This window comes from Xylocopa sonorina, chromosome 11 (assembly GCF_050948175.1).
Source record: "Xylocopa sonorina isolate GNS202 chromosome 11, iyXylSono1_principal, whole genome shotgun sequence".
In the NCBI taxonomy this organism is placed as follows: Eukaryota; Metazoa; Arthropoda; class Insecta; order Hymenoptera; family Apidae; genus Xylocopa; species Xylocopa sonorina.
This window is the reverse complement of record NC_135203.1, coordinates 1,305,364-1,330,030: the sequence shown is the minus strand read 5'-3', so window position 1 is coordinate 1,330,030 and position 24,667 is coordinate 1,305,364. Positions and strand designations below refer to the sequence as shown.

The following is a 24,667-nucleotide window of genomic DNA, read 5'->3' as shown; positions in this document are numbered from 1 at the left end:
AAAAATATTGATCAGGATAAGAGACGGATGCTTTCGTACACATTTCAATCGATACAATTTGAAATACTTTGTCCAGTACCCATTTCAGTTTTAATTCTGTCCTAAGACAAACTCTCACACGACGAAAAACACGTCCACAAAAATCCACTCTACGACGTTTCTTTCATCACGAAATTTATATAACGATGGCAAGCCATGAAATGGATGTCTCTAATTTAACGGAACATATAGTTTTGTATAATTAAAAAACATGCAACTCCGATCAAAATTTGATCTAGCGAGCGAACCCGACTGTAAGCTATTCTGACGTTCATGACAGGGAGGAACAAGAACTGGTTGGAACCGAGAGAAAACATACACGCGATGCAGACAAGTCGAAAACTGTGGCGCTGCCCGGCATTTGGTACAATTTTTTCCACGAAGTTAATGTTAATCAGTGGCGGACGTGACGTGGATGGAGGGTGCTCGACTGGATTTCATGTCGACCGCTGCCAGGCTTGTACAGACCGTATGCCATAAACGTGCTGCCATAAGTACTTTGGCAATATACATCCCGGCACCGGGACTCGTCCATTACAACAGGCTAGCGCGCGATCCTGGCAACCACTCGTGCGATGCACACCGGCGCGCAACGCGGAATGATTTTGTACCGTTCATTTCGGAATCCCACCGATCCAACAACCGCGGCAAGTTTCACGCATTTTCGTCCGATTCTTTTTCCGAAACGGCGGTCCGCGAAAAATGACCTGTTTTATTGCCGCGATCAAACAGCGGCCGGAGTGCCGTTCGAGTGGACACCGAATTTTCGACGATCCATGACGATCCTCGAGGACTCGGCTTGGCCCGTTGCCATTGTTGCACGTTTCCAAAGTTCATTCGATCGTCGATTGGTGATTTTTTGAGTAGACATGACCCACCGATGGAGGAGCTAAAAAGCGATTATTGCCGAAATGATGCTGCTTATCCGTGAGAAACGAAGTGTTGAAAAGAAGGTTGTGAAGAAAATGAAGAAATTCCTAGATTCATTCGTCAAGGATTGCCTGGTGGTTATTAAAGTTACCGGACTGTTCGCCGGGCTGCAATCACGTACCCGAACATTCTCGCGGTGCACCGAGCTTTTTCTCATTATCTACTCACCCGTCGTTGTCCAGCGCAGTAAAAGGATATACGACGATATACTCTCCAGAGGATCTTTGTTCGCAGCGTTTCTACAGGCAACAAGAGATCGTTGCACAATGAGACCCGCATAAGTGGTATTAGGAGTACGCGTGTACGCATCCCTATACAGAACCAGTGGTTTTCACCGCGAAATACGTAAATTCTAGATTAACTCCTCTATCCTTTGCCCATTCTAGAATACCACTCCAAAGGATCCATTGAGTAAACTCAAAACAAGCGTGCACCAACAAACTCGCGGAATATGGACATTAAACGATTACGCGAAGGAACATCCACTACATCAACACCATGGAAAAATGACAAGCACATTGGTGTTCGAATTGCAACGACTAGCAGTCCCCTCGGAATGGCACGTGAAGAACAACACGAAGGTAGTTCTCAGTCGCCATTAAAAGGCGCTCCATTAACGGCTATTAAAATCGCACAACGCTGTCAATTGACCGCTCATGAAACAACTCTCTTTAACCTTTTCTTTCGTTGTTCTCTGATCGGTGGTTCTACGGCTGAAAAATCGCATACGTTCTTTCACGCACTGTTACCCGCGGGGGCTCCCGAGTGAAACGCACACGCGCGTTCCATGTCTCGTCTAACCGTGGCCTCTGCCATTCATTCGCGTTATGTATAGTGTACAGTGCCATGTAAGTATAATAAATAAGAACGCTCGAAGACCCATTGTGCCGATTGTTTTCGATGGCCTCGTCGAAAACGACGAGGCCTGTCGACAGGGTGCACGCCACGGGGCACGCACGCATATACACGCGCACACGCGTGCATATACACTCGTCCGCGTGTATACAAGCTTATTTCATCCCTGGTTCTTCCTTCGTCTCTCTTCTGCTCCGACGTCCTCCTTCTTCAGGTTTCTAGGTACTTACACGTACCTACCTCTTCTTCTATACGGCTCGATCTTTTTCTCTTTCTTCTTTTACCTTCGTTCCTTACTCTCGTATCCGCGAATGTCCCTTAAATACTCTTTTATAGCGGTAAAGCTGTAAGAAAGGAAAACAAGAACTCAGCAGGATCCCAAAAGGCAGCCACGGAGCTGGATACTCGGCCACAGTAATACGATGTGTACGTGCTCACCGGCCGTGCACGAGTACGTACTTGCAGTCTTTTCCTGGCTCCGTTAAGACGGCATTTCGAAGCGTTCCCGCAACCTTCCAGTTCATCAAGCAACCGATCCCTCTACCGCTATACCTGTAATACCACTGGGTCACCACCATATGTATAATGATCCTCTTCGAGTGCTTCACCGTCGATCCTTTTCATCGATCCCTTTTCCAGATCGATGTATCGGTCAGTCAAAGATTGACAATATTCGGACGACTTTGTTGATTTGGTTCTTGAACACTTTCTTCCTGCAATCGTTGAACAGTCGACGATATATACGAAGCGCAATTAAATACCTTTCTTCGTTACTTTAAATTCTAGTTACTTCAATCTGAACGTAAAAATCGTCGCCACCCTAAAAAAAAAAAAAGAAAGAAAGAGGAGAGAATTAACGTCAAGATGCAATGAAACACAGCAAGAGAGGAATAATTTGATGCGTATCGGGGAATATTAAGCAGCGAGGAAAAAAATGACGAAGGTGGAGCATGTACCGTTGGAACGGGTTCTGCGTTGAATAGAAGTAATATTAACATAAGACGACGATAAAGAACAAGCGAGCAAGGGCGAAAGAAAGACTATATATAATTTAATGACGCGAGGCAGGGGAGATCGGTGTCATTTTTTTCCCGTGCAGCGTGGTTTTAGCATGATAGGGGTGGGCTCGTTTCCACCATGGCTTGTGTGCACTATACTTTCCACCCCGTACCCCCTTCTATTTTCGCGCATTAGCCAGCGATAGCTACGTAGGAAAATATAACGCGTATATAGGCAACCTTGGGCACCTACTCGTGTCACCCATTTCGGGCATTACGATCCCATTTCTGTGGCTATTATTATCCGGACTGAGATCTTAAATGCGTCTGCTGGATATTGCCTCTTCGGCTGTGCCGATAAAAATTTCCATGCAAATTATCGCGAGTTACGCCCACCACCTTCCCTCTGTCCCTTTCCGTCCCTCTCTTTTCTTCCGCTGGTCGGTTGTTCGCCGCCTCAGCTGTCTCCTTTTCCCCATTGCCACCTTTAAAGTTTCACTCTAATTTCACGATGTTGGTAAAATGAAATATCTCCTTCCAACATTACACAATCCCATAGCTTTATAATTGTACTTTTAATTAAAAGATAAGATAGACTCGGAAAGTTTTCAGAGTTCCCAATCTACTTTGAATTCCAAAGCGTACAGCATAGCGTAAATATAGTGACGCAAATACTTATGCATTGCAAATTGCTAATTACATATTCCTTTCGGTATCTCATTAGTTTTCCATGTCGTTTCGGGAATTCGCAATCGTTATCTCACGCGTAACGTAGACTACCGTTTGCAGTGTTTGTACGTATTATCATCAGCTACAGCGCAAAGATGTCAAAGAAAAGAGTGTACCCGTAGAAATTGAATTTAGAGCGGGAAGAATTTCATTCGGCACCAAGAACGGATAGGAGAGCTATGACTTTTCAATTAACCAGACAATACTCGTTATGCTCTCTTAGCTGAGATTATTATGATAATCCGTTGTGTACCACACTCGACATCGTCACTGTTATTCGCCAGACCACACATGGAAACCAGCCAGCCAGCGGCCAATCAGTTAAGTCGAGCATTGTTTCGAACAAACGCGCGAGAGCCGAGGGTAGCCCCTAATCCTTGCAGCCTATCGAAAATCCATGATCGAAATATATCTACTCTGTCAAACGCATGCGTACCTAGATCAGGCTACCCTTTCGTCCGACAAGGATTTTTACGGCTTTCAATCCTGTCAGAATGAAGGACGTGTCGCCTCTGGATTTGCCATCGAAATCTTTGTTATGTACTTTGGCATAAATCAGGATGCGCTTCAATCGATGCGTTATGATCCGATCAAATTGCGGAACGTATTAAATCAACGCTGCCGATATTCATTCGACGTTTTTTCCGTTCACGTTCTTCTTACATAAATCACTGGAGATTCCCAATTTCTCTCTCGCTTTCTCTCTCTCTCTCTCTCTCTCTCTCTCTCTCTCTCTCTCTCTATATATATATATATATATATATATATATATATATATATATATATATATATATTCTACTCTTTTTTTTTTTAACTTAAAAATTGATCGAATGACCTGTGGGAATCGCACTTGATTCGCCTCTACCCGATCGGGGAAACAAACTTATGCAAGTTTCCGCTGGTAGTAATAAGTCTGACGATGGGAAAGAAAGGAAACCCGAAAGTATGTACCTACGCATTGTATATCGAGAAATCGAAAGGATATTAATAATAGGAGGGTTTGACGTTATTCCGCGTTTCACGGTTGAGCTTTCACTGTGGTTTGCAGTCCCTTGTCTTGGTGTGGGTCACGTGCCGGCGCCGATGGGAGAACTATCGTCTCCATGGTCGGTAACGTGGGATTACCATGGGCAATAATTTCGCGGGGTCGAATTTGTTTGATATACTATATCCATTGTGTGATCCATAGAAAGAGGCTACCCACTCTGTATTGTGGCCAGGATGGATCGTCGAGGGGTGGAGCGGAACAGAGACTGGAACACCGGGATAGAGACGGGGGCGAGAGAAAGAGGACAAACGACAGAAACGCAAAAGGGTGGTTTCACCCGGACTCACAAGTGGCAGCTTTTAATCTCTTCCAGGGATAACTCAACTCGAGCCTGAATTGTACCTCGTTACCAGCGGTTTAATTGCTTGTTAATGGATAATCGAAGTGTTTTACGGCTCGCCCCCCTGAGATTACTGGCCATCGTTTCACCGCGAAACGTTCCACCTTGCCGGTGTTTTGTAACTTCGACGCCGACCGAATGAAAAGTTCGAACGGTTAATTAACTCGTCGGACGATCGCCGTGTTTGCTGTGAAAGTTACACGGCTCTTGCGAAAGAAATTACATGCGAAACTTCACTTACCAGAGACGTTGGTCACTCGAGAAGCATTTATCGCGAACACCGGCTTGATTGAAGAAGACGTAAAGCTACAGACACGACAGTAAGTAAGTGGACCCTGCTCTAAATAATAGAAGGGACAGAAGGTAGGGAGGTCGCGGTGCTAATTGACCGATCAATCTTCATTAGAAAACGGCTTAATTACAGTACAAGCTCTCTCGCGAAAACTCCTCTCCGTCATAGGCATCATTTCCTTCACCTCCTTTCTTCCGGTGCCCCGGAAAGTTTAATAATTCCGAAACCTTGGCGAGATATAAATCACAGAGAGTCCTCTCTCGACGTCGCCTCCCCTTTCCCCCCGTCTTTCTCCACGCCGTGGCTATAATTCGAAAAACTTTCGGGGGAACAAAAGTGAGGACTTTTGTTCCAAGTTCTAGTTCTTCCTCTCACTCTACTGCCGTCCGTAAGGGCGCTGTGTTTGCGAAGCGACGCCCCGACAGTGTTTTGTCCGCTTTGTCTCTCTTCCTGTTAGGTATACAATGCCGTAACTGCCTGTGGACCATCTCCGCGTATACACCTCCATCGCGTCGAACCACGAACCAAAAGATTCCGAGTTTCTCCGTCTTTTCGTTATGCTCTGCTCTGATTCTCGATCTCCCTTTGTCTCCCGTTTTTCTCATCATCGCCCGCTTCTTTATACTCTTTGTGCGAAACGCAACGGGAGCGACGACAAGGTACACGGAATACACAATAACTTTTCGTCGAGATTCGACTGGTTAAACCACAAATGGAAAATCGCGGCCGCTCGTCAAATTAGAGGCGCGGGAACGAGCCGACCTAATTAATTTATTCGCATAACAGAGGGAGGGGGGGGGGAGGGGGTGATGGTGGTGGTGAACGCATCGTTATTGATTGATTAGCAGACGCGCCTAAACCGCGAGATAATTTTCATTCCCACTGAGCTGGGGGGTACTCAGACACGACATGTTCGTTTTTACCAGCCGGCCCGACGTGAGCGGATCCTTTTTCGTTTTTTCGGCGCGCGAAACCGTGGCGCGAAGGAAGAAGAAGGGGAGAGACGTAGTAGAGTATGATGACAGCGGAAAGACACGACCACCATAGAGAGAATGTCGATCTCGTTTTTGCGAACGGTAGGAAGACACGCGGAATGGACGTTTGTCGATATCGTTTTCACGAACGACACGTACGTATAAGTTACGATGATGTGAGGCAGGGTCCATTAGACTATGCAATTGTCCACGTATTGCATTGTCAGCCACCATGGAGATTTCTATTCAGAAATCGCGGAAGTCCCCGGGTGTATTGACGAGAGGGTAGAGGATGATCGAGGACCGCTCTTGTTACGAGAAGGAAAGAGACACTCGAGAGAGACGGAATCCCATGATCGACCAGGGATACTGGTTACTCGTAATCCCCTTTTTTCCTCTCTCCCTAATCGTCCTGCGTGATATCCGTTTCCACGGTAATCAAGGATCTTTCCTGCGATGCGTGTGTTCGACTCTGGAAGCCGTCAGTTCATGTCAGACATTTAATTTATTTTAATATCATTCATAAATCCATAACGATCAAGTTTATTGCTTCGACACCATCTAAGATATATCGAGCCACTTGAAAGTTTCATTTTATTAGAGTATACAACTAATGCTTAACTTTATAGTAATCGAACAATTTTACGGAATTGATCGGTACGGATGACGATTCGAGTGTCAGAGGTAATTCAGTTCATTCGATTCCTTAAAAAAATCATTTTCACCCTCCGCGGATCCATGTTCTTAGATTCGTGAAACCACAAGAAAGTCTCTCCCTCCGTCCCGTAATTAACCCAGTTCAGAGATCCAGTGTCCATGAAGTGAATCTTTGTTGCGGCCCGACCCAACTCGCTCCTCTGGTAGCACACGCGCGCCGCTTGATCGAGGGTGAACACCGGGGCTGAATGAACAGCTTTCTACGTGGCCAGGAAAAATAAAGAAGAACCACGTCGGCGGGGTGAGGAGTCCGCGCGAGAGGAAAGGAAGAAAAATCTCGGATTTCCCCGTTCTGCCTCGTTCGCCCTTGTCTTTCGCCCTCTCGAGTTTCCTGGATCGTTCTCACCACGCCCAGCGATTCGCCGTGTGCTACAACTTTGCAATCGATTACTCCTCGATTACGGTGTAACGGGATATCCTAACCGCGTTGTATACACGCACGGCATTGTTCGATCGGAAAACTACCAGCCCGTTTTCTTACGCTAATATACCCGAGCCCCCGTGCCTCGACGGACCTGCCGTGAAACAATTATACCCCCGTAGGGCCTCCGTCTGCATTCATTTCGAATTACACAATGTGTCGCCGCGACCATTGTCTGGTTGTGAGCGGTGATTGACAGAGAAAGGATACGGAGAATCGAGAGGCACAAAAGGTGAACGAATGATCCCGACATTAAAGAAGATTCCGAATAGGAACCCCTTAAATCAGTTTTGTTTCGCGTTAAAACACGATACACCATCCAGAGATATTTAAGGGGAATAGCAGTGAATTGGATGATTCTTAAGGATGTTCCGAGACTGTGTCGCAAAATCTAGTTACCATGAGAAACTATTCCATGAAACTGTACAATTCGCAGTCGTTTCATACGAAATCAAAACTTGTGGAGGATCACAGTTTTACTGACTGAGAGACAAATACAGTAGATACGATTCTGGCAAAAATTGGAACGGTTAGCATATCGTGAAAATCGAGAACGCATTTACCCCCAAGGTGGGCGGGGGATGCTTTTTAACCGCGGCGGTTGTCATCCCGCGTCCTTTCAAACAATAACGAGAGGACAATGACTAGTTTGAAATTGGCGGACAAAGCGGGTGTAGGCATGCTCAAATGGCACTTATAATGGCACTTATGAAAGGAACCGTGCCTAAAACGTACCTGTATCCCCTGTAGATATATCCAGTATAAACGTGGGTACGATTGCAAAACCCTTTCACTGATTCGACTCATTGTGCGGTTGATCCAGTATAACGCGTCCATTCTGCTCGATAACCACGAATCGTAGCAAAGCTACGCTTCAGGCACCTCTTTCACTTTTGATTATCCTTACCGTTTTCCTTTTTTTCTATACAGACTAAAACTACTTAATCCAGTGAGGAAGTCCTTATTCTTTTTAACACTTATTTATAAAAGAACACTGTTCTCTTTCTGGAAGATATATTTAAAATCGAGCAATCCGAAAAAACTGAATGAGAGCCAAGAGTTTCGTCTTTATCTGGAATTGAGTATCCGGGGAAAATTCGGTTGGGCAAAAAGTCGGCGAACCGTGCGGAAAGATTGACGGATAAGAAGAGGGTCCGTTTGATCGCGGGCCAGCAGTTGAAACGAGGTGAAAAACCAGTCCCATTCGTATCACTCGGTCTCTTTGGCCGGGATCGGGCGAACAATTAGACTCGAACGAGAAAACCCCTTTGACGGTGATGAACCGCGATGAACGCACCGCGGACATATTAGTATAATAAGCGGCGGACCATGTGCGCATATATAGATTACAGGATAACAAAGAGGACAAACGAAAGGAGCGACAAAGATGGGACTGGCAACGATGAAAAGGACGAGCGGCGGGGTGAAATCGGGGTAGCTCGAATTTAATGTGTGCCCAGGTGGTTGTAGACAGAACCACCGCGCGGCACTGCGATAAATTATTTCATATCTGCTGGCCCACCGCGTATCTTTGTGATCTCAAACCTTTGAACGGTTAATTAATCCAAAACGAATTTTATAGATTATTATCCTGCACGCTTTTGTCGGAGCCTGAGATCTATTCGATTGGCGCGCCGTAAATAGATTCGAACAGAGGATGGCAAATCCATGAGAATCTTCGACATTTCATATTTTCAACTTGAATAATTCTCGTTCCTTAAAAGTTTATTTATAAAACATCGATCATTTAGCGTATATTACAAGACTATGATCGAACAAATGTCCGAAAACGCTAAAAGTAACGTTAAAACCCTGATCGTGCTCTTCTCCGTAGCGGCACATAGTAAATTCTTTCCTAAGTAGAAATATAAACCTTTCTGTGGCTTTCGTCCAAGAACATTAATAGCGCCAATAACGGGGAAATTAAAAGGATCGTAATAGCGATCACCCGTGTCACGTTCCTCTCCGCGAAGGAATCGTCCCCCTTGACACGATTCGTCGACCGCGAGGGCGACGAATCTTTTACAGGGTTACTAAAACGTGTTTGAATGCGGTTTCCTTCCAATACGGATATGCACGCCCTCCGCCGTGACGTCTGCGTGTGGGTGCCAGTATCGGGAACCGATTGGTTCGTATTCGCGCCGTACACACACGCATCGCGGGAAGGAAGAGAGAGGCCGGAAAAGCGACGGGACCAGGACCGATAAACAGCACGGGCCGAAGGAAGGAGGAAGGGAATTCAATATAACTGCACACACGTTTATAGGGTCGATGGGAATATATTGGAGCGGATATTGAAATACTTGTTGGTAGTTTGAGTCGAAGGCGAGAGATGCCTTTCTCGATGCCATCTTGATTGCGCAATCGAGGCATCGGTCCACGAGTACAGAATTTAACGATAAAGATCGTACGGATTATAGAATCCTAGACGGGGAACAGAACCACCCCCCCCCCTCCTCTCTCTCTCTCTCTCTCTCTCTCTCTCTCTCTCATTCTTTTTCTACCAGCTCATTTTCACAAGGTTCTGTGCATTTATCGGTCTCGCGAGACCCCAACCCTGTTTACAAGAGAACCGCATCGATGCGTTAAATGAGACTCGTATCTTGTAACTACCGCGTACCATTTCAGGTGAATGTTCATCTACAGATCCCTTGCCATGAAACTGTTTCAACTTGCCCATGCAATGTTGAAAATAGTGATTTTTCAAATGTTAAATTTTAGAAACTGTAGATAAGTGCGCTTTGGTGGTTTTCGTTCAGTTACACGCATGGAATAAGTTAATGTATATTGATTGAATATATACTCCGTTTTGTTATTTGAATTAACAGTTAAAGTAATCTTACGTAAAAATGTTACTTTTTAATCAGGATAGAAATCAAGCTCGAAATAATGTTATACAAGTTACGGTTCAGTAAACATTTCTACATCTTTGATCTATGAATGTCCTGTTGCATCTTTACCGCTATAATATATCTTGCTCTTCTCCAATTAAAATTTCATTGAAAACCTCCATCGATCCGCCGCGTAATTGAATAGCCTGATGCACGGAAATTTTCCATTCAATTTACGATGAAAAGAAATTTCCGTTTCTAATAAAGGAGATTCTCTCTAAACCACCGTACACGGGCGTGCTTCGATGATTCTTTCTAACAATTTCTATCGTGTTTTTATATATATATATATTTTTTTTTTAATTCGCAATTAAAAGACTAACCAGTTTTTAACGGAAGAAAATAAATAAATAGGCCCTAAAAGTTACTAGCCCCGCTAGTTACTAGCACCACTCTTTCATCGTTGAAAATATTCTGTCTTATTCGAAGCAAAGTTCGCGCAGGGAATTAATTTCTCTTGCACAATTCCTCGTCCTGTTTAAAATTGTCGTTTGATGGATTGCATACTCGCAGGCGCTCGAAGTTACAAATGCAAAATTGATCACGCATTGGAACGACAAGAAAGTACTCTCGGTCTTCACATACTGATAACGTTGTGATTATTTTTAAGAAGCGTGTTATGATTCTTTTCCTTTTAACATTTTATATGGATCGCATTTAGGTTTGGTACAAGTTGCGCATAACTTTGTTAATCAATTTTGATTCAAGTTTATACTTCGTACGTGAGAAATTAGTTTCGTTTCACATTACCAAACCAGAAATACCAATAGACGATCAATCTCGCATTTGTAATCTTTAGTGCCTGCACGTATGCAACCCGTCGAACAACAGTGTTAAACAGCACTCGATAAGACGAACGAACGTACACTGCAAGAAGAATGGTGAGAAGAAGAGTGAAAAATAAAAGTAGAATGGTCTTTTACAATTTCGGGGCTGGTGAATTTCCAACGCAATTCTACATTACAAAGAGAGTGGGGGAAGGATTAAGGGAGAAGATAGAATTCTCGAGCGCGAACGATTCTGTCGAACGGAAATGCAATTCGCAGCGGCAGAAGCAGTCGAGTCTCAGCCTCGGGTCGACAGATAGATAGAGTCAAGATTCAATTAGCTCTAGCTGTCAACTGCATGATACTCGTCGATTCAACACACCTTCCCGTCCATGTGTCCTCGCACATGCTTCCGGTCGCGCGTGTGTGGCTGCGTAAATGCGCGCGCCAATTCGCGTTTTAATCTCGTTACGTTTCTCACGCCTGGCGTTACTCCCCGTGCACGTACATACGTGCGCGTATAGCCGCATGATACGCGGCTGGTACACGCGTGCATGCCGGGAATTAGCCCGGTGAATTGCGTGCGATCCGCGAATTTCGGGAATTACTTTACGGTCGCGAAATACCAGAGAATGCATAAATTTTCAACGTGCTCGATTTCACCGAATAATGAGACAGACGATCTGTCGTGATCAGCGCGGTGACCATAATCAAATTCCTGCATCAGATTCACTTTAATCGCGAGAAGAAAGCTCGCTGCGGTTGGTTACCGCTGCATTGTGCGTTAACTTTTAATCGCAGAAAAGAATCGCACTTAAACTCCTCGAAAGATACTTGCTTGTCGATTAACCGTTTTCATCGACATTGTCTCTCAGATTGTTGTTGTTTAATATCGCTAAGAAGAGAAAACAGAGAAGATTCGTTAATCCTTGGTAGGGTCTCGCTTAACGTCGAGAACCGGTGCTCCTTTTATTCTGCTTTTAATTTCTCTGCTCTGGCGAAGCATGGGATTGATATAACGTTTTAACTTAGTTTTTAATTGATCAACCGTCCGTAACGATACGGATCCGGTTTTGAATGGCCGTTTCGAATACGTGAAAGAACACCCGTAGAATTCTGTGGTGACCGATGTGCGTGTAGGTGATGTAGGTATCACTTATCCAAGAGCAGGGCGATACCAGCCATTTCCAATTTATTTCAAGAGCCTTTTCGTGCCGGAGAAAAGAAGGGTGCTACGACTACCAGCAGAGAGATACCTACACAAACGACCTTCAGCTTCTCTACCTCCGACCACTTCTACCGGCACCCGCAACCAATAGCTGTTTCGCGAGCCTGAAATTAAAGTATTAAAGTTATCTCGATTCGAATACCATTGCTCGAACTTTGACCGCTTCGCAGATTTAAAAACGATCGATCAATAACCACGTCCCTACCGATCGAGGAAACGACCGATATATCTCGAATTTGTCGCGCAACCTATCAGTTAGGGACTATGGTAATTAACCAATCTCATGCGATCTCTGTTTTAACCCTACTTTTATTAGATTTTAAAACAATACTGAGAATAGCTTTTGTACAAAGTAAGTCCTTTTGTTGTGAAGTAGGTGGTACGTTCGGTACTTCTCTATTTTTGTTTATGACTAATAGAATGCTTTCGAACGAGTTTCTATATTAACGCTACTGGCACTTCACCTTTTACGCGAGTAGAGTTTTAATGTGAACATCATTGTTGTTTAGTTGAGCGTTCGTTCTGTTGCACTGAAACCAAGCGTGATTTTAAAGTATTCTTTTTTATTCGTTTATTTTAAGCTGCTATAACGCTGACCATGGAAAATATTGAAATATCTACATTCCATTCTTTCCGACTAATATTTTCATTTACTTTTCAAATAATTGCTGCGATATTCGTTTTTTTTCTTTTTTTTTTTATAATATTACGGTTAAAATGACGGTTGAGTAGCTTCTCGCTTGAACCATTTCAAACTGAAGTAGTTAAAAACCTTCCGATATTCGTCTCGTTAATTTTCCTACAAACGCGTACTCGAAACATACATACAAAATATGCTGGTGAAATTAAACGGCTGCAAGTACCGAGGTAGTAGTAAGTGTGAGCAAAAAAGAAAGTTGGTGGAAGCACCATTTTTTCGAGGAATATCCTCGTACCTATGGTTCACTTTTATGTTTGCCTTGGTATAACCACGAAATGTCGGGAATGAGTAAGAAATAAAATATGTGAGAACTTATAATTACAGCGTTAAATGGATTTCTAGTATAAAAATTGCAGTGACAAATAATTTTGAATTTGTTCAATTTATTTTCTTTGACTGAGATGCAATGCGTTAAGCTTAAAGACATTTGATCTTTTTAATTCTATATCACAACTAGGGCGTATATATTTGAAATGCATTATAAACATGAAAACAGAGAGAGTGAGAAAGAGAGGGAGGGCGTTGCGGCCGCAGAATTATTGAACCCCATTGCAAATGTGAGAGAACAGTTAGGGGAAGGTAAGAGGGAAAGGGAACGGTAAGAGACGTGGGAGGCGGGTAGGAGCAAGAGAGTTGTAAAAATAACGCAGTTAATTAGCAGCAAACCACTTTAGCGAGCTCGAGCTCAGTGCACACACTGTAATAAGCAAAGAACAACTCACGGGCGAAAAACGCCCTCGAACGCGAGGCAACTGAAACGCGCCAAGGCCCAGACGAGCCTCTGTTTTCCTCCTGCTATCCTTTTCTTTCCCTCTCTTTCTCTTTTTCCTTTCGTTTCTGTTTTGCTTTTCTCGCCCTTTCCTCCTCTTGCTCGCGCTGCACCCTCTTATCTCGCCGGTTCGTTTTTCGTTGCGTACTGTTTCCTCCTTTACCGGCTGCTGTGCTGAGTCGACCATAAACAACGGACGTTTTAACAATTTCGCTGTTGCGCACTGCTTCGAACTCTCATTGTGCCGGGGAAAAACTTGGAGAATTCCTTTTCTTCTTCCCATTGGATTCAATATTTTCTCAGAAAGATGACCGATAATAAAACGCATTAATTACCAATCGACTGTTTGAATGCTCGGAAGAACTGAAAATACGTTCGCTAATGAGAATTACGCTTCTATACGAATACTTAAATATGATAGTTGATAGATTTTACTTAAAATACGAATGAAAGTGTGGAAGATACGGATGTAGGAAATCGTCAAATGCACAAGTCGCGAAAGACAAAAACGATTCGGTTAAGGAAGAAACCCTTAGCGCAACTACAACCCCCTTTCTACCCAACAACAACGTCGCATCGGAAGAAATTGAATTGGCAACATGAGTAAACGACGTCAAAGTTGCTTCCTCTCTGCCGAAAAGGAGAGAAGAACGAAAAGGAGTAGGGTAAAGATGAACGCAACTCACAGAAAGGGTAAGTAAAAAAGAGAAAGAGAATAGGCCGTATTTCACGCCTCGTGAATTTCAAACCGTTTGAAATCCAGGTGGAAATAATACAACTTTGCGTTCCTTGTTAAGGATCAAAGGGAACCTACCCCAACCTACCTCTCCCTCTCTCTCTCTCTCTCTCTCTCTCTCTCTCTCTCCCCCCCTCTCTCTCTCTCTCTCTCTCTCTCTCTCTCTCTCTCTCTCTTTCTCTCTCTCTTACTCTCAATCTGATATACGTATATACGCTCTATTCGGAACCATTTACGATGTCATCTTATTGTTTTTCGCGTAACTATTGATTCCTTCCTTTTGAGCTTATAAATAAAATTTCTTTCGAGAATGAATTGAAACAATAGAACGCGTTAATAATATTGTTTTCATTAATTAATTTACATTTATTACATTAATATTTGTCACTTCCTTCACAAATACAGGGAATATACTTATCAAGCCGATTTCTTTAAACTTCTAAGTTTCTTCAACTCGCGATAGAGCACAGTTTCCTGAACTGAAAACGTACACGTTATACATGAAATTAAAATTCGTATAAATAAATATATTTAATAATTATATCGCATTAAATTAACTTACCGTAAGGATCCCAGTATGTCACTGCCAATTTATCAGCTAGTCTCTCACGAACCTGTGTGCGTTTGTGCCCACTCGCAATGCTTTCAAGTAATACCAAAACATGCCTGTAGACAATATGTATTTTTAGTTTTAAGAAATTCTACTTACATATAAATATAAATGTGCGAAACAATTCATTTCTCAGCTTAAAAATTATCAAATCAATTTTATTCGAAAAGAAGGAAAATATGTATTTCACTTCGTACAAACTAACCTAACTTTCGCACTCAAAATTGTATTATGCTTTGGTTTGACTATACTTACTTGCTTTTAGCTTTCTTTAATAGTATATTCGTCAAGTACATGGTTTTTGATTCTATTTTTATGTAAGATTTAATTTACATAATATTAAATACTTTGGCAAATATAAAGCAACTAACGACGAAACAAGGTTAGGAAAGACTAAAATCTGATCAAACTTAGCAATCTACCTTATCATCGGTGGAATATATAGAAAGACGTACTTGTGAACAACAAATACACAAGTTATTGGTTTTGTCGACTTTATCAATTTTTTTAATTAACAATTCAACGGTTAGAGAATTTAATCAATATTTTTTTTACACAATACATGTATATAATAATGCATATAGTAATACATATACATGGATATAACAAATCTCTGTTTTATCAAACTATTTCAATACTCGATGTATAAAGCATCTATAATATTAACTGCATATATTTTCTGAAATTGTTGGCAGTGCATTAAGACAATTAGAGGCACATAATATGCGTAATCTAGTATATTTAAACTAGAGAAAAAAAATTAAACATATATATTTGCGTACAAAATAGTATTATCGTTTTATAATACTGTAAAGATACTGTAAGTTTTTATTTAGAAAATGTATTAGATAGTCAAAGTATGTGCAGTATATAGTATCTAGAGACTTTGTATAATAAATCAAAATTTCTCAGATCAAAATTAAACTACTTAGCGAAATAGAATTCATTAAAAATACAGCGTGATAATAATAAACAAATTGCAAAATATGAATGAACTTCTCATTATAATATATAGTGATCCTTGTATATAAATCATGTTACAAAATGGATTATTTTATAAGTATCATGATAATTTTACTTTGTTATTGGCCATAATTTCTAATCTCTTCACTACTTTCGCAAGATCTGTTTCCTTTTGTAACTTTAAATAATCTACTTTCCGCACATTATGTATACTAGTCCACATTGGCAGTAATTTACACAACAATCGCACGTGTTCCTCTAACTCGGCAGAACTTAATTTTGCCCTATACGAGTTTTCTAGTTTTGTAATTACGAATTCCAATGTTAGAACTCCCTTCTTCTCAGCTACAAAAATATTGCGCAAAACTTTAACTAGCTCAGGTAGTCTTGAGTACATTACAGCTTCTTTTTCTGCGTTCGGCGTACGTGTCATTGCTTCTAATGCTTTAGCAGCTTGCTTCGCGCGAACCTAACGTTTAAAAAAAAAATTTGTATTAAGAAACGAACAAACACTAGAACGAGTTTCAACCTTCTGAATGTGCATTCAGAAAATTAAAAAGAAAGTAGAGCTACCTTCTCAAGAAGCGCTTTTGGTATGCCTTTAAGCGCTGTAGTGAGATGATTATGTTGCACAGTAGGTGTAGCAGGCGGAGTATCCACAACAGTAATATTAACTTTTCGCATACCGTCTTCCGTTTGGGTTGAATTTTCTACTTCATTCTTTTCTGGAGAATTTGTCTTTGAAGTCATTTTTGCTTCAGCTAATCGTTGCAGTGCTTTTTCCATACGAGTGCCGCAACTGAACAGTGATTTTGCTCTGTCTGAGAAACAAATGAATGAATCGATGGTTTAAAATTCATATTATTTTAAAGTTAAAAAGTCATTAACAATATTACAATATTATTCTTACCAAGAACATCCTTTGCAGTTGTCAGTTTTTCCACATTTGGTGACTGTGGTAAATCAGCTTGTTCGATTGGTTTACAGCTTTCCACATCGAATTCAGGATGAAAACGAACGATCTTTTCTTTCGGTACATGCATCGGTGTTTCCAAGTTGAGTAAAAAATTGTCGTGTTCATCCTTTACTCTATCTACAATTAAAAAATATGATATAGTAGGATTTCTGTACACTGTATATGTAAAAAACAAAATATAAATTTATATAATATAAAGGTAAACAAATTTCTTTTTAAAATTGACTGTCGTAAAAACCAGTATACCAAGCAAAGTATTATAGAATTTTCTCCGTCTGTCGAGTAACACTCGCGGTCCCATACTAGATTCAGATGCTGTTTTCAAAACATCATCTGAATCTGGAGTATTTCTTCCATCATTCTCCTCGACAACAGGTGTAAGGATCAACTCATATTTATCCTGCTTAGATGTTGAGCCAAACGTGCGATGCTTTTCCTGGCTAAAAATGTAAGCGTCTGGAAAAATAGTTTTGATTTGAGCCAGATGTTCCAACGTGAAATTTTTACGTAATAATTCTTGAACTGCAGGCTTTAACTTCTTAAAAGTTATTGTCTCTTTGCGATTGAAGAGCATTGCAGAAACCTGTAAAATTAATACTATGTAATAAGTTGTTGATAAATAAATTAATTTTTACATGACAAGTAACATACTGTGTCTATACATCTAAAAGCCTCTGCCAAGAATCTATAATGATATGGCAACGGCAATGTAGAAGTGCCACTTTCCGCAAGTGACAAATATTGTTGATAAGCTGGTGCTTTGGTTGGACTACCCTTCACTGGGCTTGGGGTTGTTTCTTTGGGTTCAAATAAAATTTTTCGTTGCGGACTGATATTCATCGATTGTTTATTTTTCAAGGGGCTCAATAAAGTTTTACTTGGGGATTTATATCCTTTCTGTGGGCTGCAAATAATAATGTAAACATTTTGAATGGATTTAGAGCAAAACAATTGACAAACCAAAGGATTTTTCATAACTACTTTACCTAACTGGTATCTCAAGTTCAATCTTTCCAAACTTCTGAATCTGTGGTCCCTTAGTATCATTTTGTTTCTGCAACTGTTCTAATTTTTGTTCGCAATTCCTAAAGCGAGCAATCGAAGCTTTCAGCTCCATTAGCCTGCTAGACTTGTTAATTCTATTCTTTATTTCATTCAAAGATAGATCCTGCTTTGCCAATCTATTCATAGCAGACTCTTTCTTTGGTGTCATACAGTTAGCTGGCAGCTTGTCATTCGAAACGCTTGTACACGAGTTCTCAACAGAGGCATCGTTCTTTTTAGGTGTTTTCGGGAGTTTCTTTCTTGGACTCAGTCCCCCCTTTTTCTCAAAAAGTACCTTCTTCGCATCCAAATCCTCTGCAATCTTTTGAAAGCTTTCCCTAATATCCGCTTGACCCTCTTGTCCGGATAGCTTATGTGAACGTGTCGCACGACCACGGGCATTATTTTTAGTTGGCTTTTGAATGTTTGCTTTAGGAGAATCAAATTGAATGTTACGAACAGCAGTATTGGGCTTTATTACTCGGTTCACCGTTAACTCTTTTCCAGGCATAAGAATAACCTTTGGACTTGCTCCCATTGTACTATCTTGTTCAATTGGAGTTAACGTTCCGGATGATTCAGAGCTATCCTTATTTGATACAATCTGCTGATTAATTACCGATCTCGATTGTTCTCGTTCAATTAGCAAAACTTTCGCCTTGCTCCGCAAATCGTCAGTTGCTTGTCGTTTACGCGTATTAAAATACGCCGTTACTGACGGCTGAGACATTTCTTTATATACGAATATATATATTTATATGTACGTATATATATATATATATATATATATATGTGTGTGTGTGTGTGTGTGTGTGTATGTGTGCGTTAGCACGACAAAAAGTTCGTTAGAATTTTTAAAATTTTAATGCACTGCCTAAGGACTCGAAATTGCTACAACAACCTCTATCAACGATGCCGCGTTAAATCCCACCAGATCCCGCCTTTTTTATCAGTTTCGGCGCCAACTAAGTAACGAATGGTATCTCTACAGCTAACGCGCGAAACTTAAATGCTCTTTACTTGTACTTTGCAGTACTTTTCATTATTTATCATACTTCGTACGTGAAATTTATATGGGAAAAAAGTTTGAATATTTGAAAAGTTTGAAACCTATATTACGTAGATATGTGCGCAAAATGTATTTCACAGAAATAATAGAAAACATAAGATGACCAATAATGTATACATATTTCCAAAATAGTGTAACCAAGTAAACTTAAATTTAATATTACCAGTCCTGATATTATATGGGACTAATATTTAGAAATTATTTAACAATTAAGAATTTGTAATGTAGAATTTTTTTCAAAACTAATTTAGCATTTCTTATGTGATCATGCACATTAATCTTTTTAGGATAGATTACGTATGATACACACACATATATAGTTTCTAAGCCGTATTACATCAATCCTTTGTCTTTCAAAGTAAAGTTATAAATATGCTATCTAGGTTTCTGAATTTTGTATATTATAGAGTAAAATTGAGTTGACTACATACCTTGCTCTTAAAAATAACTTCCGAAACAGCGAGAAAATATATATACTGTAATCAAATACACGCTCAATTTAGACATACTTAATTTAAATTTCCTTAATTTTGTGATACTTGTGCACATACAGCAACAGTGTGATTTAAATCTTTTTATGATAATCAATAATCAAAATATATGACAGTATTAAATATTGTATTAAATGTTCATTCCTAGCCGTAAGTTCACTCTTATGTTTATTTAAAATTTACAATATTCGTTTTAATCAAAATGATCAAATTTTATTCGATAGGAACAGAGTAGAAACTAACCTGTTCATCTGAAATTGGTAGTTAATTTGAAATCGTACTTTCCACAAGCATTATTCTTTTTGTTTTAGATTATGAACATTACTAGAAATATAGGTTTGATGTTTAATAAAATATCTGCGATTAAAGAACAGTTATTTTCTCCTAAATATTTACTATATACAAATATAGGAATATCTATTTCTCTCTCTGCAGCGGGAGATGTAGTGGAACAACATTATGAAATATTGAAGGTACATAATTGATATATTTTTTATCTTAATTTCTCATCGAAATTTCTATTTCAATTCTTTCCATTGTAGGGTGAGTGGCATAAGTGGAGTTTAAATAGAACAAGGAACATGGCAGTATCTGGTATGTCTGTTGGTTTAGTATGCCATTATTGGTATAAATATTTAGATGCCAAATTACCAGGACGTACTATTGACATTGTCCTAAAAAAAGTTGTTTTAGATCAATTAATCTGTTCTCCAGTTTATATAATAATGTTCTTCTTAACGTTAGGGATATTAGAGAGAAGTAGTTGGCCCGAGTTAAAAGACGAGATTGTTAAGAAAGCATATAAACTATATATAGCAGAGTGGGTTGTATGGCCACCAGCACAAATCTTTAATTTTTATTTTCTGCCAACTAGGTATAGAGTTTTTTATGACAGTACTATATCTTTAGGCTATGATGTATATACTAGTCATATAAAGCACAATGATCTTGCGTGCAGTGCGCAAAGTAATATACAATAGTACTATTTTTAAATAGATAGATCAATTACCTAATTAAATATGTAAATAGCAAATTTTATCTTCAAATTTTATCTTTCAAATTTTATCTTCAATTCCTGCAGTACTTGTTGACTTTGTACTGGTAAATTCTCTTACAATTTACAATTATATTTATTTTAATGGTAAATTAAAATAGCTTACAAAAAATAGAGAAACTATTTAGAAATAGTTAAAATATGTTTGTATTTAAATTATTTATTTTCATCCATGTAAAAATGAATGATATAAAAAAGATTTAACTTTGATTGAAAAATGGTAATTACAAACTTACACATCTATTACACATGATATTTACATGTACAAGATCTTTTTTTATACAGTGAATCCCTTCTATCATATAAAAACACCTTTTTTTAAAACATTCCATCGTGGATACCAATAGGTACAAGAACTGCAATAAATAATAATAAATTACGAGCCACCAACCTCCAGTCATTTGGTACTGCATATGGTACTAACACCTGGGTTAATTTGTGTATCTGTCACAATAAATTCAGTTTATCCCAACTTGTAAATCGGGACGTTGTTAATTTGACATATAGAAACGACTAAATACTTACTTCGTGACTTGCACATATAAAAATAAATGACGTAACTAAAAGATTTAATACTGGAAATCTGGGTAGTAGAACTAACACGCCGTGTGAATCTGCTGCCAGCCAAATATGACCTTGCGCGACTAGAGTTTCTAAGCTAATACGACCTAAACCAGCCAGAAGTGCTGAATGTTTACCGCGTAATGCTAACGATGCATTTCTCAGTGCTATATACCCGATAATCTGCAATAAAAAAATTAATTAAAGTAAATCGTTTAAAAATAGGTTTAGGAATAAATGAATTTGTAAATCATTACTGGTATGAAAGCAACATATGAATGAATTTCTTCACACTCGGATACCGAGTGACACAATATGGTAAAAGTAGTATAAGCAGTCAAGGAAATTAATGCTAGCAAAGAAGATAATGCGGTTCCTGGTATGTGATCGATCCTCTGCAAGGCAACAAGACCAGCGCCAAACATTACACCCCAAGCAACACTATATCTATCAACTCTCCAACGTGACCACCATTCACGTATGTCATCATCAGTTGTAACAAATAGTGCTTTCCAAGGTCTTGTTACAAATACTTTTTCAAAGAAGACCTGTTACATATACAATCACACATTGTACATTTTTATCACAATACCTATTTTTCATAACGGGTAACCATTACCTCTGACATGTACAGTATTGTGATCATTGATACAAGACCCAACAATTTCAGTGCTAAATAAAGTAATGCTCTAGGCCCATATTCGTTCAGGCTGCCAGAATATATTCTCGGTGGTAGCCATGCTAAGAAATAAATGACTAAAAACCAGAACGAGACTAGTGGAACAAAATGGTAAAACTGATATGGTCTGTTCATGCAAAGGCATAACGACACAGTTAAAAAGTTCAACCTGAACATTACCTGAAAAGTAATGAACGTATAAATATAGTACGCGATTACATTAAATTTTTGTGTTCCTGAATACATACTCGAGCAAACCTCACTAAGGAAACATCACCCGTTTGCCAAAAGTAACAAAAATGTCCATATCCAGAGAGAAATAAATAAGCAGAATTAATTAGTCTTAAATACATGTAAATGGGTAACACGTTTTTGGCACCGGTGACATGATAGATCAATACTACAGCCTGCATTAACCCTCTCCATTCATCTGTTTGCTCTCGATTCAAAGTCCTCGGCCCTCTTTCTCTGTCTTCGGTAAAAAATAATCCAAGAGCCAATATGTATCCAAGCGGTAACCAAAAACTGAATTCACTATAGTACTTGTTCTCCTTCATGAAAAAATTTGTTCTAAATACAATTGAAAATAGATCTATAACAGTTAGCGTGGAAAGTAACAATTAATAGAATAAAATGATAAAAATATTTTTGTACCTGTCACACAAATAAAAGTAAGCTAAGATAATTGACAAAAGAGCCAATGATGTCATTAAAGTATATAAATCTTGTACTTCGGGTTGTTCGATTTGTGTGGTTTCAGAATTATTTGCTTCCTCTGTGTTTTCTACTTCGGTAGTATTGATACGTAAATAAGAAATCTCAGTTCGATAATAGCAGAATTTTCTGTACAACCACATTCCACCACCAATTATTATACTGTAATAAACTATTACTTACTATTTGCTTAATTTCTAACATAATATGTACATAATTACCATAGAGCAAGTGCAGATAAACTTAATAATTGTAATGTTGTTGCTGGTTCTGGGTAACTGCAACAGCTACCATCGTCGAAATTCATATGATCATTGCAGTAGGTGTTCAACAATATTTGAACCTTCTGTCGTAAAGATAGAGGACTAGCCAAATATCCATCTGGGCTTTGTTCCAATACACCTGCACCAACAAGTTTGCTGCTCTCCCATATATGAGCCTCACTGTGGGATAGTATCTGCATAAAAACAAAGTGTAAAAAGTTTAATTTTTTTACGAATGTACCAAAAAATTCATTAAACAATATATACTTTTATTGCTGCTTTGTTACACAAATTGATCTGTCTATTGTCTATGCTTGATAATTGAGCCGGTAATCTTTCTTTTAATATTGGGTCTTGCAGCATCCACAAATATTTTGTATTTTTCTTAGCTAGAAAATCTACTGGTTGTACAAGTCTTACTAATCCCATAGTATATTCAGAATACAATTGAGTATCGCTATCGTTATTAGCAAGAATTGTCATTGCTGCACAGCCTGAAACAATTAAGCTAGGTGCATCAGTTTTCTGAAAAGTAACACAGTCATTAATATTTCTCTAATAAACACGCGTCTAACTGCCTTTAAATTTTTATAAATCTAATGTATGCAGTTACCATCCACCCTCTGAGATTGTCCATCATAAAATTATTCAATTGAGGCCTCCACAAAAATTGCACATTCAGTCGAAGCTGCGCGTCATTAAAATTCAGATCAGAATTCTCTGGTAATTCCGTTAAATCCGACGTCTTTCCATCAACTATAAATTGTGATATAAAAGATTTGTACAACTGCCTAATTCTAGCATCTCCGATAAATGCAAAGTGGTTACGGTGGCCCATGAAAGCTAAATATCTCATACATCTGCGACTGTCTCTGTGCAAATAAATAATTTAAAAAACATTCTCTCGACCATAATATCTCCTGTATAACATCATCGATATAAGTTAAGTTCATACGTTTGTGTATAATAATGCATCATACAGCCGTAAGGTTGCCATTCTTTGTCTCCTTTATATCTTCCTTCTGTTAGTAACCACTTACATGAGTCACTACCTGAATGAAATTATCATGATTATTAAGCGATAAAAAATTAAAATTAAATAAAAAATTATATAACGTTAAGAGTTTCTACCATATATAAGGTGCATTAATCCATGATATACAATAAAGCATAAAACAAGCGCGGTAGCTAGCTTTTTAGCACTAGCCACATTAATTAAGCTTATAAAGTGTTCTGCTGAAGTCATGAATAGTCTCTGTTGTTTAATTACAGTGATACTGAAACAAAAGGTATATTTTACAATAAGTTTTCTTCACTTTACGTGCATAGTACATAATCGATAGTTAAATTAAATATTCCATCAATAATCCATGAAAATAATGATAACCGATTATTCACAGGTACAAGTTATATAGATCAATTTTATACACATTTTTATAGAAAGGACGATACATCGGTTATAATTAAAAAATGTTTATTAAACGAACTTTACTATTTTATTGAAAGTTGTAATTGTACATTGTTCGTATGTCAAGTAAATGTAGTTAGTTTATTTATGATTTCAGGCACCGTTCGTAATTTCAGTGTATCTAGTCATTTCTATCTGTATATACGAATAACATGATGTAATGTGCATACAAGTGCATACAAGTAAGCGTGGTGTCTGATTGATTTTTCGATTGGTTATTCAAACAACACATCTGTATTATAAACTTCCGTTCAAAGAATTCCAATGCAGTCTCATATATTAATTAAAAATCCTCGCTATGCAATGTTTATATTCTCATTAAAAAATTTTAGATTCTAGAC

At 39.1% G+C, this 24,667-nt stretch overlaps 4 protein-coding genes across 5 annotated transcripts; 1 reads left to right on the top strand and 3 right to left on the bottom strand.

Annotated features, from left to right (window-relative positions):
- Window positions 1-14,789: 14,789 nt before the first annotated feature.
- On the bottom strand, window positions 14,790-15,453 carry Mrpl33 (mitochondrial ribosomal protein L33). Its single transcript, XM_076904602.1, has 3 exons — window positions 15,300-15,453; window positions 14,997-15,100; window positions 14,790-14,913 (listed from the first exon to the last, which is right to left on the bottom strand). Exons 1-3 carry the CDS (start codon window positions 15,338-15,340, stop codon window positions 14,852-14,854), a joined length of 207 nt encoding a protein of 68 aa, XP_076760717.1. The 5' UTR covers window positions 15,341-15,453; the 3' UTR covers window positions 14,790-14,851.
- Window positions 15,454-16,015: 562 nt separating this feature from the next.
- On the bottom strand, window positions 16,016-18,786 carry Dup (chromatin licensing and DNA replication factor double parked). Its single transcript, XM_076904466.1, has 6 exons — window positions 17,970-18,786; window positions 17,635-17,887; window positions 17,230-17,566; window positions 16,918-17,100; window positions 16,581-16,828; window positions 16,016-16,476 (listed from the first exon to the last, which is right to left on the bottom strand). Exons 1-6 carry the CDS (start codon window positions 18,755-18,757, stop codon window positions 16,108-16,110), a joined length of 2,178 nt encoding a protein of 725 aa, XP_076760581.1. The 5' UTR covers window positions 18,758-18,786; the 3' UTR covers window positions 16,016-16,107.
- Window positions 18,787-19,600: 814 nt separating this feature from the next.
- On the top strand, window positions 19,601-20,615 carry LOC143428874 (mpv17-like protein 2). Of its 2 annotated transcripts, none has more exons than XM_076904120.1 (3): window positions 19,601-19,737; window positions 19,899-20,060; window positions 20,130-20,615. In XM_076904120.1, the coding sequence occupies exons 2-3, from the start codon at window positions 19,902-19,904 to the stop codon at window positions 20,565-20,567; spliced, it is 597 nt and encodes a 198-aa protein (XP_076760235.1). In that variant the 5' UTR covers window positions 19,601-19,737; window positions 19,899-19,901; the 3' UTR covers window positions 20,568-20,615. The 2 variants fall into 2 exon arrangements, with proteins under 2 accessions (XP_076760235.1, XP_076760236.1); XM_076904121.1 differs by having other exon boundaries at window positions 19,606-19,737; window positions 19,999-20,060.
- A 243-nt stretch (window positions 20,616-20,858) lies between these two features.
- Window positions 20,859-24,129, bottom strand: LOC143428961 (N-acetylneuraminate (7)9-O-acetyltransferase). The gene is made up of 11 exons (XM_076904260.1): window positions 23,990-24,129; window positions 23,814-23,910; window positions 23,472-23,730; window positions 23,126-23,383; window positions 22,817-23,052; window positions 22,536-22,757; window positions 22,130-22,451; window positions 21,822-22,061; window positions 21,460-21,750; window positions 21,167-21,385; window positions 20,859-21,085 (listed from the first exon to the last, which is right to left on the bottom strand). Exons 1-11 carry the CDS (start codon window positions 24,102-24,104, stop codon window positions 20,960-20,962), a joined length of 2,385 nt encoding a protein of 794 aa, XP_076760375.1. The 5' UTR covers window positions 24,105-24,129; the 3' UTR covers window positions 20,859-20,959.
- Window positions 24,130-24,667: the final 538 nt, after the last annotated feature.